At 46.4% G+C, this 16,987-nt stretch overlaps 1 protein-coding gene across 1 annotated transcript; it reads right to left on the bottom strand.

Annotated features, from left to right (window-relative positions):
• Positions 1–1,305: 1,305 nt before the first annotated feature.
• TNFRSF10C (TNF receptor superfamily member 10c) lies at positions 1,306–16,530 on the bottom strand. Its single transcript, XM_055295681.2, has 5 exons — positions 15,600–16,530; positions 7,023–7,128; positions 4,089–4,202; positions 3,241–3,349; positions 1,306–2,212 (listed from the first exon to the last, which is right to left on the bottom strand). The coding sequence occupies exons 1-5, from the start codon at positions 15,657–15,659 to the stop codon at positions 2,002–2,004; spliced, it is 600 nt and encodes a 199-aa protein (XP_055151656.2). The 5' UTR covers positions 15,660–16,530; the 3' UTR covers positions 1,306–2,001.
• Positions 16,531–16,987: the final 457 nt, after the last annotated feature.

Below are 16,987 nucleotides of genomic sequence, written 5' to 3'. Positions count from 1 at the left end.
CTCTGCACCGTGCCTGTGAGTGAAGCTAAGTTAGGTTTAAAACCAAGTTTCTGTCATCAGCAAGATAATTCTACAGGAGGCTCTCCGCTTTTCCTTTTTGTGGAAGCACCAAATAAACATCTACGCATGAATCAGTTTTATCTGAGAGAAAGCCAGAAACTAGTGGAGAGACTCCTACACATGGGGAACTGAGAAAACTCCACACTGAAATGGGCAGGAAAAGCTGGGACACATTCACACACAAACACCACCCTGTGCGCACTGCTATGCAATCAGGAGAAAATTCCCAGCTCCCAGCTTCTCCCCTGAGGAGTCAAGTGCTTAGGCCACCCATGTAGTACCCCAACTTTTACAGTTCCCCTGGAGGGTTTAGCTTTTATATTATCTAGATGTGGGAGCAACAGACACCTTTCCTGCTCACTTTTCAAATTGCAACCTGGGCCAGGCACCCACCAGAAGGGCAACTGGAAATGTGGCAGGTAAACCAGGCTGTGGCCCTGCAGTGCCATCGCTGTCCTCAGTTGAAGTCTGGCTCCTCTGTTCCTCCATGGCCCCTCCCCATGGTGCCCCACCCTATTCTTCAGAAGCTTCTGCTCCAAGCTGAGGGAGCCGGTACCGAGGTGCAGGTAGGAGCAGGTGCAGCCTCTGCTAGGTGGAGGACATGTGCCCTGGGAATCCAGTCCAGAGTGACTGACACCAGCCCTGAGGATGTGGTTTGTCCTCCCAGACAGCCTCACACAGTCCACTGCCAACACAGTCCACTGCGGTTTATACAGGGCCTCTGCATAAATAAGGCCTCTCTGTCTTATTTTACAGGAAGGAGCTGGGCCACACCAGAGTCACAGAGTTGAAGAGGAGCACGGCCAACTCTGGCCGTCTTTAGCCTCCAATCTCTGGGCTCTTTCACAGCCTGAGTGTCTAAGCTTCTGAGCCTTCAGAATTTCTCAGTTCCTACTTTGATAGAGAGAGGGGCGGGGTGGAAGGACCTGGTACAGAGATTCGACTAGCCCAGCATTGAAAGAGCGAGGACCTGGGGTCAGGAACTGAGCTCAGCTCCAGACTCATTTGAGGTCATCTTGACAGCTTGAGGACAGAGACCTTATCTCCGTTCACAGCCATGGCAGGTGGGAGGGACTGGCCCCAGCTGACCACGGTTTTCCAAGTGCACAGCTGGGAATTCAGTCTTCCCTGTCACCCTCCTCTGCTGTCTCATCTGAGGCCTGCGGATCATTTACATTCAGTCTCAGAAAACTCCCAGACCGTGGAAAATCCTCAAATAATGCTGAGAAATCAAAAACACAACAGTGAGATGTACCATTGTTTACTTCTTAGACTAGCAAAGAATGAAAGTTCAGAGTAGCAAGGGTGTAGTACTCTTGGTGTGAAAGTAAACTTGTTATAATTTTATTTTGGAGGATAATTTGTCAAAATCTAAACAAAATTTTTAAATCATTAACTCATTGACTCTGCAATTCTGCTTTTAAGTAGTGCACGTGCCTATTTGGGTATATGATACCTACAGGATGATTGCTGTTAGAATTTTCAAAAACAAATGCAACTATCCACAGAAGGCAATGGTAGAATGGGCCATAGTTCCACTATGAAAGAAGCTACTATGCTTTTGTTAAAAAGAATGAGACAAATGAATGTATTGACCAAAACATCTAATATAATATATTAGCTTCAGAGTTTGGTTTTTTTTTTGAGATGGAGTCTTGCTCTGTCACCCAGGCTGGAGTGCTGGGTGGACCCCCAGTTCCAGGAGAGGGACTGATGAGACCAGGGTCTTGGGGGGTGCACGGGATATGGGGGTGGGACGATCACAAGGAGGAGGATAGAGCCAGGCTGGAGACACCAGGACTTGGGGTAGCGGTAGGTGTTTCTGTCCGTGGGAACACAGCAGATGGAGGCAGGGCAGAGAGTGTCCAGCGCCCCTGCCCTCAGCCAGCGCCTACCTGAACCTTTCAGGTAAGGAAGGAATTTCTTCCACAGTAAAGTCTTTCAAACAAACACAATCAGAAGCACAGTTAGAACTATGATCCCTACGATGATACATGAGAGGTAATGAGAAGAGGCAGGAGTCCCCGGGCTGGTGGTCATTGTCTCTTCAGCAGCTAGGGTTTCCGCAGTGGCATTGGCACCAAATTCTTCAACACACTGGATATCATCCCAGGACGTACAATTACTGACTTGGACTTCCCCACTAGGACACCTGGGTACACACAGAGAGGGAGGTGAGGACTCTTGAGGGAAAACTGACCGGGTGGGATAAAAGGGGAGCCACCCTTCCTCTCCAATGTCCCTGAGAAGGCGTCAGGGGAAGGACAGGCTCCTGTCTGGAGGGGGTCCCCCAAGCTCCCTTGTTGAGGCTGAGAAAGGGTCTGAGCACGCGCATTTCAGCCCCTCAGCCTCCCTGCTCTGGGGCCACAGGAGCCTTCTGTGTTGGGCACACACTGAGCTTCCCTGGGCTGCAGAGGAGGCCTGTGTTAGGAGGAGCCACACTCCAGGGGAAGGTCACAAGCCCTTGTGGCCACAAGCTGAGCCCTGTCCTCCAGTCAATGCACAGTACAAGTGATCTCTCACCCCCAACTGTCTGCTGCTTCCTCCCAATCACAGCAAACATTAGGGGGCCAGAGAAGAACAAATTACTCTTGGCCCTTAAAGCCCAAATAGGGAAAAGACAGGACTTATTGAGGGATTGGGGCCAGAGGTGAGGCCGGCTGGATTGGCTCAGGCCCTCACGGGAACTTGAAGGAGCTCCACCCACAGCCTTCTTATGACTTTTGTTGGCCGTGGCCACTTTTGTCTTTATGGGTCCTGCCTGCATAAAAAATATTAAAAATAACATTTTTTAAAACAGTTTGGTGTAGCAACAAATACGACCCAGACTAGATTCAAGTGTTTTCTTCTCATTTCAAAAGGAAATCGCATTTCCTAGGTTTGCTGAAAAGGATCAAGGGATCCAGAAAGTTGCCTCTTGTGCCCAGTGAACAAGTCGGTCTGGCCAAGGGAACTCGTGCTGGGGAGGGTCTGGGAAGGGGCTGCTGAAGGGGGTAGGGGTGGGGACAGGCAGATGGACCAGGAGTGGCCACTGCAGACCCAAGAGACCCCACAGGCTCAGGAACAGACACCCCATGGTTCCAGAGGCTCCATGGGGTCAGCGGAGAAATAGGGGTACCAGGTGACTCAGGTCTTCTCGGGTTACTGAAAGCTGTCGGGAGCTCCTGGCTGCTATCTCACCTGCTGCACTTCTGGCATATCTCCGGGGAGTTTTCATTCCAGAAGGTGCCTTCTTCACACTGACACACTGTGTCTCTGGTCATGGTGCAGGAACTTTTAGTTTTTTGATCTGACAACAGAGCATAAGGTTTTGGGAATGTGTTTCCCTGATGTATCCCTCGGTCTTCCTTACCACCCACCCCCTCCCACTCAGCTCAACCAAGTTCACCAAGAAGTTCTGAGGGCCATTTTCTGCACCAGCACACTCAGGGCTCATACAGGGCACCCACCCTTCAGCTGTCACCAACATTCAGAGGAGTCATAAAAAGGAGCATGATTCATTATTTATTACATCAGATTAGGGGAAAAGCATTGTTTCGATGGCATGGCCAGTAGCAAGGGAGGTGCAAGGGCATCATCTGAGAGACTTTGCAAGGCGAGGAGCCCTTGGGGGACTTCCCCAAAGCCCCGGCCTTGCTGGGGAGGACGAAGGGGCCTGAGAACCTGAAGGCTGAGTGAGGCCGAGCACCTGCCAGGAGCACAGAGCCCGGGAGGAGAGAGCCTGGCCCTGGAGCAGACCCGTGCCACTGCTGAAACCCAGCCCTGTCCACTGGGCCAGGCCTCCCCTATGCTGTAATGATGCCCCCACCCTCTTGCAGCTGACAGTTTAGAAGATTTCCCAGCCAGGTGGCATACATTATAGAAAAGATTTCTTTCTATTTTTTTTAATCAGTCAAATATATAATCATAGAACAGGGTGATGAAGGCCAGGTTGGGCTGGAACTTGGTTCCCTGACTCACATCGGCTACAACTCCCACCTCATTTCCCCACACTCCACCTCTGGACAAGAGGTCCACACGTTCTGTACCTGATTTACAAACTGTACATGGGAGGCAAGAAAACAAATTGTTGGAAGTGTTGGTGTAATCCACACCCTCTGTGCATGGGTTACAGGCTCCAGTATGTTCTGATCTATGAGATCCTGGGAAGGGAGAGAAAAGCCAATGAATGAGTCACTACAGAATTCCCAGAGGCTGACAGTGGTGGGGAAACTTCCTTTTTGGCCCTCACTGGAATTGAGACAGAGAAATCCTCTCTTCCAGGCTTAGTCTTGTCATCAATTCAGCATCTAAGACATACCTTTGACTGGCACTACTGACAGAAATATAATACAAACCACATGCAAAATTCAAATTCTATGAGAGCCATATTAAAATAGTAAAAAGAATGAGGCCAAATTAATTTTAACAATATAGTTTTAACCTAAAATATCTAAAATACTACATTTCAACATGTAATCAATACACATCATTGAGATACTTTACTTTATTTACACCCTCACTCACAAAATAACATCCAACCTACTGTACATGTGATCTGCCCATGCTGGTCCACCCAACCTGTTTGCTGTCCACTCACCACAGTGGCTGCCTGTCTTCGCTGAGTCTCCCCAAGCCCCTGAAACCTGGGGTTCTCATTCCTGCAGGGCCTTCTCAAGAGCACTCTTCCTGGCTCTCTGCAAGACTGGCCCTGTCCAACTTTAAATATCAGCCCAAATCACCATCCCTGAGAGGCCCCATCAACCTTGTCTATCTCACCTATCACTTAACTATTCTTCATGGTTCCCATCAGGACATCCTGACTGTTATGTATATTCATGTATCTTTTTTTTTTTTTTTGAGACAGAGTCTTGCTCTGTCACCTGGCTGGAGTGCAGTGGCACAATCTCAGCTCACTGCAACCTCCAACTCCCTGGTTCAAGCGATTTTCCTGCCTCAGCCTCCCCAGTAGCTGGGATTATAGGCGACGTGCCACCACGCCCAGATTTGTATGGAACTACAAAAGACCTCGAATAGCCAAAGTGATCTTAAGCAAAACAAACAAAAGAACAAAGATGGAGTCATCATAATACCTGATTTTAAAATATGTTACAAAACTATAGTAATCAAAACTGAATGGTAATGGCATAACAATGGTAAATAAACCGATGGAACAAAATAGTGAACCCAGATTTAAATCAATGCATTTACAGTTGATTGATTGTGAGAAAGATACCAAGAACACAAAATGGGGAAAGGACAGTCTCTTCAATAAATGGTGTAGGTATTGACATGCAGAAGAATGAAATAAGACCTTTATCTCACATCATATGTAAAAATTAATTCAAAATGGACTAAAGATTAAAACATAAGATCTGAAATGGTAAAACTACCACAAGAATACATAGGGGAAAATTTTCATGATGTTGGTCTGGGCAATGGTTGCTTGACTATGACCCCAAAAGCACAGGCAACAAAACGAAAAACAGACAAATGAGGTTACATTAGACTAAAAAGGTTCTGCATGACAAAGGAAACAATGAACAGAGTGAAGAGACAACCTACAGAATGAGGGTCAATATTCAAAAGATCCAAGATTTTGGTTAAAATCCAAAATACACAGGAACTCAAACATCTCAATAGCACACAATCAAATAATCCAAGTAAAATGGATACATGGGCATGGGACCTGAATAGACACTTCTCAAAAGGAGACATAGAAGTGGCCAACAAATATATGAAAAAAATGCTCAGCATCACTAACCATCAAGTGCCAAATATCACTTCACACCTGTAAGAATGGCTATTACCAAAAAGACAAAAGATAACGAGTGTTGATGATGATGGGGAGAAAAAGGAACGCTGGTACGCTGTTGGTGGGAATGGAAATTAGTACATCCATTATGGAAAACACTATGGAGGTTCCTCAAAAAACAAAACATAGAACAACTATATGATCTAGCAATCCCACTATTGGGTATACATCCAAAGGAAATGACATCAGTATATTGAAGAGATATCTTCCCTCCCCTATGCATTGGAGCATTATTTACAATGGTCAAGACATGGAATCAACCTATGTGTCCATGGATTGATGAAAAGTTAAAGAAAATGTGACACATAGATACAATGGAATACTATTCAGCCTTTAAAAAGAAGGGAATTCTGTCATTTGTGTCAGCATGGATGAACCTGGAGGACACTATGCTAAGTGAAATAAGCCAGGCACAGAAAGGCAAACACCTCACGATCTCACATATGTGGAATCAGAAAAAGTTGATCTCATAGAGGCGGAGAGTAGAATGGTGATTACCAGGGCTTGAGTTGGATGGTGGGATGGGGAGATGTTAGTCAAAGGATACAAAATTTCAGTTAGACAGGGAGAATAAATTCAAGAGATGTATTGTGGAACATGGTGACTACAGTTATTAAAACAATGTGTTGTACAGTCCTGCCTTCTATCCACAGGGAATGTATTCTATGGAACAAACTCTGCACATACTCAAGTCCCTGATATAAATTGGGATAGTATTGCATAAAACCCAGGCACATATGCTTTAAATCATCTCTAGATTACTTGTAATACCCAATGGAATAGACATGCTATGTAAATAAGTGCTATACTGCATTGCTTTTTATCTACTTTTATTGATGTATTATCATTTTTATTTTTTCCGCATATTTTTGATCTGTGGTTTGTTGCAACCATGGATACAGAACCCACAGATAAGGAAGGCTACAGAACCCACAGATAAAAAGGGCAAAGAGGGCTTATCACAGGGCTCTGTATCCATACAGCTGAAAATTGCTGAGCAGATTTTTAAGTGTTCTTAACCACGAATACATGATAAGTATGTGAATTAGCTTGATTTAGCCATTCCACAATGTGTACATATTTCAAAACATCATGGTATACATCATAAATGTATACAACATTTATCTATCAATTAAAAATAAACTGATTTTTAAAAATAAGAGTGCACCTGCTGGACACTCCTCCTCCTTGAAGCTGTGCCTCTGTTGCTGTGGGACCACTGTCTGCTGGGGAACTTCTTCCTGCCAGGCAGTGGTGGCAGAGTAAGCTAGGACCTGTGGGGACAAAGGAGTGATGGGTGTGAGTGATTTCCAGACCTCACCCCTCCCAGGCTCCATCTCACATTCCCTTCACCCCAAGTGACAAAACCCATCAGAGCTTGGACATTTTTTCCAGCTCCAAACTTTCATTCTTTCGTATCCGTGTTTGTCCCTTGGCCTGTTAGGGCCAGCTATTTTCTATAAAAAAAAAAAATACAGGCAAGTGCGATGGCTCACGCCTGTAATCCCAGCAATTTGGAAGGCCGAGGCAGGTGGATCACAAGGTCAAGAGATCGAGACCATCCTGGCCAACATGGTGAAACCCTGTTTCTACTAAAAATACAAAAATTAGCTGGGCGTGGTGGCACACACCTGTAATCCCAGCTACTTGGGAGGCTGAGGCAGGAGAATAGCTTGAACCTGAAAGGCAGAGGTTGCAGTGAGCTGAGACTGCGATTGCACTCCAACGTGGCGACAGCGCAAGACTGTCTCAAATAAAAAAAAAAAAGAAAGAAAAAACGAAAAGAAAAAGAAAAACACTTCTGTATCCTTTTCTCATATTATAACATAAAATACATTTACCCCAGATAATGTGAGCAAGAAGAGTTATTTTGTTTTTTTGATACAGAGTCTTGCTATGTTGCCCAGGCTGGAATGCAATGGCTATTCATAGGTGTGATCATATCTTACTATAGGCTCGAACTCCTGGCCTGAAGTGATCCTCATGCTTCAGTCTCCCAAGAAACGTGGATAACAGGCATATGCCACCGTGGTTGGAAAGAAAAGATTTTATAAGAATTTTAAAAAACCACGCACATATGAGCCCTTCATGCAGAAATAGCATTTAATATATTTAGTTTCACCAAGTGTTTAATTGACCAATAGGTGAATTCTGTCTCTCTCACTCACACACACACAAATACACACAGACACACACATAAACATACTCAGTTTTACAAATGAAGGTTATAATATATATAACCTTACAGAAAGTCAGGATATAGCATCAAACATTAAGTAATTAATTACTGCTTTACAAAGGACCTTGACAAGCTGCTCCTACTAAATATCAAAGAGTGACAAAAAAGATGAAACAGCAATTCAGGGATTCTGGCCATGATCTCTATGTTATAAATGACAACTAGAAGACAACTGGAGAAATTGGGATAGAGTCTGCGTATTAGATAGTGGTAATGTGTTGATGTTAATTTCCTTGTTTGTAGAAAGTACACACTAAAGGATTCAATAATAGCTTTCATCATGCCAACAGCCATTTTTTCAAATGTTTTTATTGTATAGTTTTTGTAACTTTTCTTTAAGTTGGGAGTGTTTTAAAGTAGGAAATTAATTTAAGCAAAACCAAAATGGTTACAATGAAAGCTGCTTATGTTGGGCTCAGTTCAACTGCCTGGATCTAAACAAGACAAAAGGTAGCTTTCTTCCACATCAAAGCCTGCCTAGCAGTTGGTGACAGTGAAGCTAACGCACATTTCCCAAATCCTTCCTTCCCGGGCTGGAGTCCCTCTAGGTTCAGGCGATGTCTGCGTCTCCTTTCTCTGCTCTCACACCCTTACTCCCTCTCATCTAATGAGGGGTTTATTCGTGTTTTTTTTTTTTTTTTTTTTTTTTGGAGACAGGGTCTCCCTCTGTCCTCCATGTTGGAGTGCAGTGGTGTAATCTCAGTTCACTACAACCTTTGCCTCCTCTGCCTCCCGGGCTCAAGTGGTCCTCCCACCTCAGTCCCCACAGACAGGTGTGTGCCACAATCCCCATCTAATTTTCGCATGTTTTGTAGAGCTGCGGTTTCGCCATGTTGCCCAGAGTGGTTTAACTCCTAAGCTCAAGTGATCTGCCTGCCTGGGCCTCCCGAAGTACTGGGATTACAGGTGTAAGCCACCACACACAGTTCGTTTTGTCAGTTCTTTCTGTGGTTTGTATTCTTTGATTTATGTTCCTTCCTGTTACTTTGTTTGGTTTAAATTTACACTTATATTTTATGATTGATTAATGTAGCTCCTCAGGCCATAATTTTCTTTTTCTTTCTTTCTTTTTTTTTTTTTTTTGAGATGGAGTCTCCGTCTGTGGTCCAGGCTGGAGTGCAGTGGCGCCATCTCGGCTCACTGCAAGCTCCGCCTCCCGGGTTCACGCCATTCTCCTGCCTCAGCCTCCCGAGTAACTGGGACTACAGGCGCCCGCCACTACGCCTGGCTAATTTTTTGTATTTTTAGTAGAGACGGGGTTTCACCGTGTTAGCCAGGATGGTCTCAATCTCCTGACCTCGTGATCTGCCCTCCTCGGCCTCCCAAAGTGCTGGAATTACAGGTGTGAGCCACCATACCTGGCCCATAATTTTCATGTTTTTTCTTTTTTTGACAGCTTTAGTGAGACACAATTCACATAATTAATAATTATGATTATTCATATAATTCACTCATTTAAAGTCTACATTTCAGCAGTTTTTAATATACTGATAGCTATGCAATCATCACTATAATCAATTTTAGAATATTTTCATCACTCCAGAAAGGAACTACATACCCTTCAGTAGTAACTCCCCATCTCCCCAACCCCCGATTTTTTATTAGAAACATTGAAAGCTGTATATTTCACCCCGAGCACTGTTAGCCATTTCCTACCAGTTTTGATGTGTTATATTGTCATTATTACTTACTTTGAAATATCTTACCTTCCCTTTTGATTTCTTGTCTGAACCACAGATTTTTAGAAGTGTGTTGTTCAATATCAAAATTTTAGAATTCTCTATGGATATTGTTACTGATTTCCAGTTTAGTTTCATTAAGTTTAGAGATCATATTGTGTGTTTTATAGCCCAGAACCTGGTCTATCTTGGTGAAAGTATCATGAGCATAGAAAGGAATGAGTGTTCAGTGGATGTTCCACTCCTGCTCTTTAAATGTCAGTTAAATCGAGGTGGTTGATAGTGTGCAGATCGCTCGCCACTTTACTGGCATTTTCATTTGATCATGCTATCAAGTGCAGAGAAACAGCTGATTTAATCTCTTTTTAATTCTATTTTTGCATCATGTGTTTTGAAGCTGTATTACTAGGCATACACAATTTGTGATTATTATTACACTCCTTGAAGAATTAACCCTTTTAACTACAAAGGTCCCTTTTCATCTCCCATAATATTCTATGTCCTAAAATTGTTACAGTAGGCAGCTAGTTAGGTATGAGCAGGACAGGAGAGGGCTCCCCGCTTCTGACACCAGCAGTGTTGGGTGACCATCAGGTGGTTGATAACTGTGTCTCTAAAGTAGGAACTGGTTACAGCCGATGCCAGTAAAAGGCAGTTTCCTAATACGTAGAAAACACCTGAAACTGATCAGCAGCTTCCCAGTAAGATTTCAGGAGTGGGGAGAAGTAAGGCAGGATCCTGGAAGTATGCCAACCTATAAAACCCCAACTCAGGCGGTCCGGCTGTGCACTGTTCTCAAGTCACCTGCTCGGCCATCTTCCAAGTTGTACTTTCCTTCTTTTCTTTCCGTTCCTTCCTTTCCTTCCTGTTCTAAAGCTTTTTAATAAACTTTCACTCCTGCTCTGAAACTTGCCTCCCTCTCTGCTTCTGCCTTATGCCCCTCAGTCCAATTCTTTCTTCTCAGGAGGCGAAGAGCTGAAGGTGCTGTGGACCCGTACGGATTGTCCGTATTCAACATAGGGTAACTCGGATCTCATCCACCGCTAACAAAATCAACTTTATCTGATACTGAGAATAGCCACGGCAGTTTTCTTGGCCTTACACTCTGCATGGTGTATCTTTCTACATCTATTTACTTTCAACAGAAAACATCTGTGTCTTCCTTTTAAGGCCCATCTCATATAGACAAGATATAGTTGAGTCTTGCTTTTTCTGCCCTTCCAACCATTTCTACCATTGAACTGTAGTGCCCAGTGGATTTACAGGTAGTGCAATAATTGATATAGTTGAAACAGACCTATAAGTTTACCATTTAAGCTATGATTGTCTAGTCTAATGTTTTTGCTCCTTTTTCCCCTGCACATTTTAATGTTAATTACCTTTTAGAATTCCATTTTAATTGGATAAACTGACTTTTTATGCATACATATTTCCATAATCTATGTGCAAGTGCTATAGGGAATACAGTATACACTGAAGTGTTTACATTCTATTGAAGGTTTTTTAAAAATGGATTTATTGAGGTATAATGGGCATGAAACAAAGAGTACATTTTTGAAGCATGTAGTTTGGTAGATTGAGACGTGTGTATACACTGTGGAACTACCACCACGATAAGATAATGACATGTCCACCACACCCCAGAATTTCTTCATTCTTCAATGTAATCCTCTCTTCCACTTTGCTATGCCCCTAGCAATAATTCTGCTTTTTGTCAGAATAGATTGGTTGAATTTTAATAAGAAATGGAATCAGATGGTAAGCATTCTGTGTGGATTCTTTCACATGACATAACTTTCTGTGTTTTTCTGGTTTTTTGTTTGTTTGTTTGTTTGTTTTTGTTGTTGTTGTTGGGACAGGGTTTGCTATGTTGCCCTGGCTGGTCTTGAACTCCTGGGCTCAAATGATCTGCCTGTCTTGGCAGGACTACAGGTGTGAGCTATCGCACCCTGCCCGCCCTGGTCAATTGACTATTATGAATTAAAGGCTATTGAAAAACAGCAGGTGCAAGAAGATCCTTTGACCTCTTTTGTGTTTCCTAAAAGCAGGAAATGAAAGTCCCCAGGGAAACATAGGACACTCTCCTTTTTTTTTTTTTTTTTCTGAACGCTCCGCCTCCCGGGTTCTCACCATTCACCTGCCTCAGCCTCTCCAGTAGCTGGGACTACAGGCACCTGCCACCACGTTCCGCTAATTTTTTTGTATTTTCAATAGAGACGGGGTTTCACCGTGTTAGCCAGGATGGTCTCGATCTCCTGACCTCGTGATCCACCTGCCTTGGCCTCCCAAAATGCTGAGATTACAGGCGTGAGCCACCGCACCCAGCTGAAAATCTCCTTATTTTTAAGGATGAGAAGTTGAGGCCAAGAGGGTACTGTGCAGACCCTGTTAGAATGGATCCACTCTCATCTTTTTAGCTCCTCACACAGTTACTTGCTTCTTCATGAGTTACTTGGTCTATTTCAGTAAATAAGTAACTGACTCTCACAGGTTCTTCCATGCCAGGTAAAACTTGCATTAAATAAATGTGTGTGCTTGTCTCCTGTGCATCTCTCTTATGTCAATTAAATTCTCAGGCCCAGCTAAAAAAAAAAAAAAATGGGGGGGCATCTGAAGGAGAGCTTCGCTTCCCTCCCTGACCCTCAATGGTGACTGCAATCAAACCACATCTTCCAGGCCAGCAGTACCACATCCTATGGCCCTGCAACAGCTGGCCTCTCTCCAGCACAGCCTCTCTGGAGGAGGGGGAGGCAAGCGTGGTGAGATCTCAGGCCTCCCTCATGCTACCTCCTATTAGTTATATAATCCCTGGTGTCAACTCTCCCACCACACTGTGGGCTCCAGGGAGCAGGATTCACGTGGGGTTCATTTGTCCTCCCAAACTCCAGCCGGCTCCAGGCACAGGTGTTCCCAGAGTAAAGGGCTCACTGTTTACTTCCTGGATGAATCACTTTCCCCCCAAGCCTATGAAGTGAGCACGGTTGTGGCCTCAGCTCGCGGCCGAAGGACAGGCTCCAAGAGCCCTGTGGACTCTGCTGAGGAACCGTAAGAGCTCTCAGAGGCCAAGGGCAGGACAGAGATCAGAGAAGCAGCTGCTCAGAGAACTCTAGCCCTGAATCTCATTTTGCCACTTGTAAAACAGGAAAAACAACCTTCATCTCCCTGGGTTGTTAGGAAAATCCACTACACGAAGATGTGCATTCTCTGGCTGGAAGCAGGACACCAGCTACCCAACGGCAGAGGCTCGGGGCATGGCACTGTCCTCACTGTCCCCATCCCTGACCTAGAAGCTAGAGCCTCGCTGCCCTGCCACTCTTGGATACAGGACAGAGGACCAGAACTGGGACTGTAGCCTCACAGTACGGCCTGGGTGAGTAGCCATCTGCAGCCACCTGGATGGAGACATTTCCTGCTCACTCTTCAAACTGCAAACCGGGCCAGGCGCCTACCAGAAGGACAACTGGAAGCGTGGCAGGTAAACCAGGCTGTGGCCCTGCAGTGCCATCGCTGTCCTCACTTGAGGTCTGGCTCCTGTGTTCCTCCATGGCCTCTCCCCATGGTGCTCCACCCTAGTCTTCAGAAGCTTCTGCCCCAAGCTGAGGGAGCCAGTACCAAGGTGCAGGTAGGAGCAGGTGCAGCCTCTGCTGGGTGGAGGACAGGTGCCTGGAGATCCAGTGCAGAGTGACTGACAGCAGCCCTGAGGATGTGATTTGTCCTCCCACACCTGGTAACACAGCCCTCTGAGGTTTACACAGGGCTACTGAAGATTTTTATCTCCTCTTCACTTTACAGGCAGGAGCTGGGGCCACACCAGAGTCACAGAGCCAGAGGGAGAGCACGGCAGGGCCCAGCCATTCACAACCTTCAATCTCAGGAGTCCTTGACAGCCTGAGAGTCTGAGATTCTGAGCTGTTGGAACTTCTCAATTCCTACTTTGATAGAGAGAGGAATGGTGTGGAAGGACCTGGCACAGAGATTGGACCAGCCCAGCATTGACAGAGCCAGGACCTGGGGTCAGGAACTGAGCTCAGCTCCGGGCTCATCTGAAGTCACCCTGACAGGCTGAGGATGGAGACCTTATCTCCATTCACAGGCATGGTGGGTGGCAGGGACTGGCCCCAGCTGACCAGGGTTTTCCAAGTGCACAGGTCGGAATTCAGTCTTCCCTGCTGTCTCATCTGGATCCCCTGGTCATCTACTCCCAGTACCAAAAAACTCCTATATCCTTGGAAATTCCTAATACCATGAAGAAACAAAAATACGTAGCAATGTGATGTGTCATGTTTTACGTCTTAGACTAGTAACGAATGAAAGCTAAGTGTAGCAAAGTTGTAGGGACACAGGCACATTTGTGGACTAGGTGTGACTGTATAGCTGGGTTCAGTGGTTTTTTGGAGGAAAATTCGTGAACATTTAAAGAAACTTCTAAAGTCATTTATCCCGCAGAAGGAGAAGTAGAATTCAACTTGTAAGGAGTTGCCTAATAAGCTGGTGTGCATGGATATGTGGACACACGATACATACAACGGTATTTAGTACAATGCTGTTGGAATTAGCAAAGGCAGTCAGGATGGGATCTGACCAGCTGCCCCTAGGTGGCAACAGTGAATTAAAATGTGGCTTACCCATGCAGTAAAATACAATACCCTTGTTTAAAAGAAGATCAGTCTGAATGTACTGCCATAAAACATCTAATGTGATTCGTGTTAGCTCCAAAATTTTAAAAAGCGATTGTACATTGAAATGCATTTAATAAGGCAAGACTGATGGACGGATTAAAGCCTCCTTTGGGACGTATAGAGTTCACATTCCCAAAACCGCGAAAGTCATGTTGCTGGCCTTGTCTACACTGGTCATCCACACATTCTCTCTTCAGGGCCACTGTCCTGACACAGCCATTCTTCTAGCTGCCTCAGGTAGGTCCACCCACTATAAACTATTTTAAAAGTCAGTTGTGTAATTTTTGAGAGGTGAAAATGTTACTGCTTTTCTGAATTTAGCATTAATTTGTAGAAAGACAACATGCAAACTCTCATGGTTCCTGTAACCTTGCTTTGGCCTTTTCTTTTTTCTTTTTGGTATTACATAAATAATCTTCAAAAGGGCTGTTAGCAAAAACCTCAATCAATCTGAAAGAGACCTAGAAGTCTGCACATTTTATACATAATATGTCCTTGCACTCACACTACTACCAATCTCAGTTTCCAAAGCCAACTCACAACGAGAACTTTATACCGTTTATGCTGAAAGAAGGAGCCGGGGCCAGCCCCCCGTCCTGCCTATGGGATATAGAGGGGACACACGGGTGGCAGTGGAAGACACTGACTGCAAGCACGTTGGTTAACCGCTTCCTGCCACTTTCAGGACAGAGGAAGTGAAATTTGCAAAGGACAGCGCTGAAAAGTTTTTTTACTGGCTGTTGGTTAAGCCGATCTCCAAGGAACACGTTTAAGAATGTAAACATGGGGTTAATTGTATTAACTAATTAATTAATTAATGAGAGAGGCAACCGCTCTGTGTCTTCCGGAGGCTCACTCTATGGGTTCCACCTTGACTCCCTCCCTCTCTTAATTCTGGAACTTCCCTCCCTTCGCGGGCTCGGGGCAGCCAGGGGGAGCGCCTTCTCGGCTCCCTCGCGGCCAGGTCGCTCCTGCCCAGCCGGGGGACCCAGTTCTTCCCCTGACTCCGTCGACAAGTTCGTCCTGCCCGGACATGCCCGGCCGCAGGTGACCAGGGCCAGGCATCCCTGCCGTGTCCCCCTGTCTCCCTGCCGCCTCCCGGCGCCAGGTGCGCTCTTCCCCAGCCAGGGACCAAGGCGGGGACTCACCGGCGGCAGGACCGCGACGATGACGACGACGAACTTTAAGGTCTTGGGGATCCGGGCCATGGTATGGTTCCCGACGCCGTCCTGGGTCCTGGGTCGCACCCTGCCCCGGCCGTCAGGCTTCCGGGGCGCTCTGTCCCCAAAGTTCCCTAGCGGTAGGAAGCGCTCCTCATCTCCCGCACCTCTGGTCAAACTCCCAAAAATCTATCAGAAATCGTTCGCGGTGTTCGTGCGCGTTGAGAGGTTCCCACAGCTGCACTGCCAGAATCGGAGCGCAGCGCCTTTGCTTTTATACCGGCGTGAAAAAGGCGTGGTCACTTGTTGTCACCTGCAGCAGTCACTTCCAAGCAGTCAGAAAAGGGGCATGGCCTCCCCCAGCACCTCACGGGAGGGCCGAGGTTGTGGGGGTGGGTGCATGGACGCACGGGAACTAGCTCTTTCCGGCATTGGTGACCCAGGGCCTGTGGTTTGATTACGGGTCCTGTCCGGGCTGTAGCCAGCAGAAGGGGCAGGAGCTGAGGCGCTGCCCACTGCGCTCTGTAGTCTGGGTAGTGAGGTTCAGAGGAGGCACTGGAGGCCCATCCTGAGCCTGCTCCCTCTCCGGGACGCCTGTCTCTCCTCTTCTTAAACCCTGAACTACTTCCTGGCTTAAGGACTTCAGTCCACTCTTAGCTTCTGCTCCCACTCCCTCCTCCCACAGCGGCCTCACTGACCACTGCGCTGATGCCACTGTCTCCAGCCTCCTTGCCGCTGTGACCCAGCTCCAAGCTTCTCCGGCAGGGGCTTGGCACCCCTCAGTAGCGGGTGCCTGGCACCAAAGAGGGGCCCAGTGAACACAAGTGGACAGAATGAAGGACACAGGAGCCATGACGGGCACATGCAGGGGCTGAGGAGTAGGTAGGAGGGAGAGGAACCCCGGGGGCATCCCTAGCCACAGCCTGGCATCCTTTGCATGGTCGAGGCATAGACACTCTCTGGCCAACTTTGAGGGCTCTAGCGTTGAGGCCCCATGGAGAGAGGAGGCCCAGGGGAGTGTCTTCCAAAGCCTGTCCCCAAGTCAAGTGTCTATCCAGGTCCAACTGTCTGACCTTGGGCTACTTACCTCCCCATCCAGTTAAGCACACTGCCGCTGTGTGGACAGATCCAATGTGTGGTATTGAAGGGTGCCAGCTTGTGACCCTAGGCAGTAAGGTCAATGGCATGACTCCTAGACCCTTAGGGTGAGTCGGCTCCTGACCCCTCACATGGCGGATAGAAGAGGATAGCGCTATAGAAACAAAGATTTTTTTTCTGCTCATCAGAAACCTGGGAATGATATGTCATCCTCTCCACAGGCTTGGATTTGAGCGATGGAGCGCCCTGGGCACCTGCCAGGCCCCAGGCACTGAGTT

The sequence above is a fragment of the Symphalangus syndactylus genome, chromosome 10 (genome assembly GCF_028878055.3).
Source record: "Symphalangus syndactylus isolate Jambi chromosome 10, NHGRI_mSymSyn1-v2.1_pri, whole genome shotgun sequence".
NCBI classification, from domain to species: domain Eukaryota; kingdom Metazoa; phylum Chordata; class Mammalia; order Primates; family Hylobatidae; genus Symphalangus; species Symphalangus syndactylus.
This window is presented reverse-complemented; position numbering and strand designations above follow the sequence as displayed.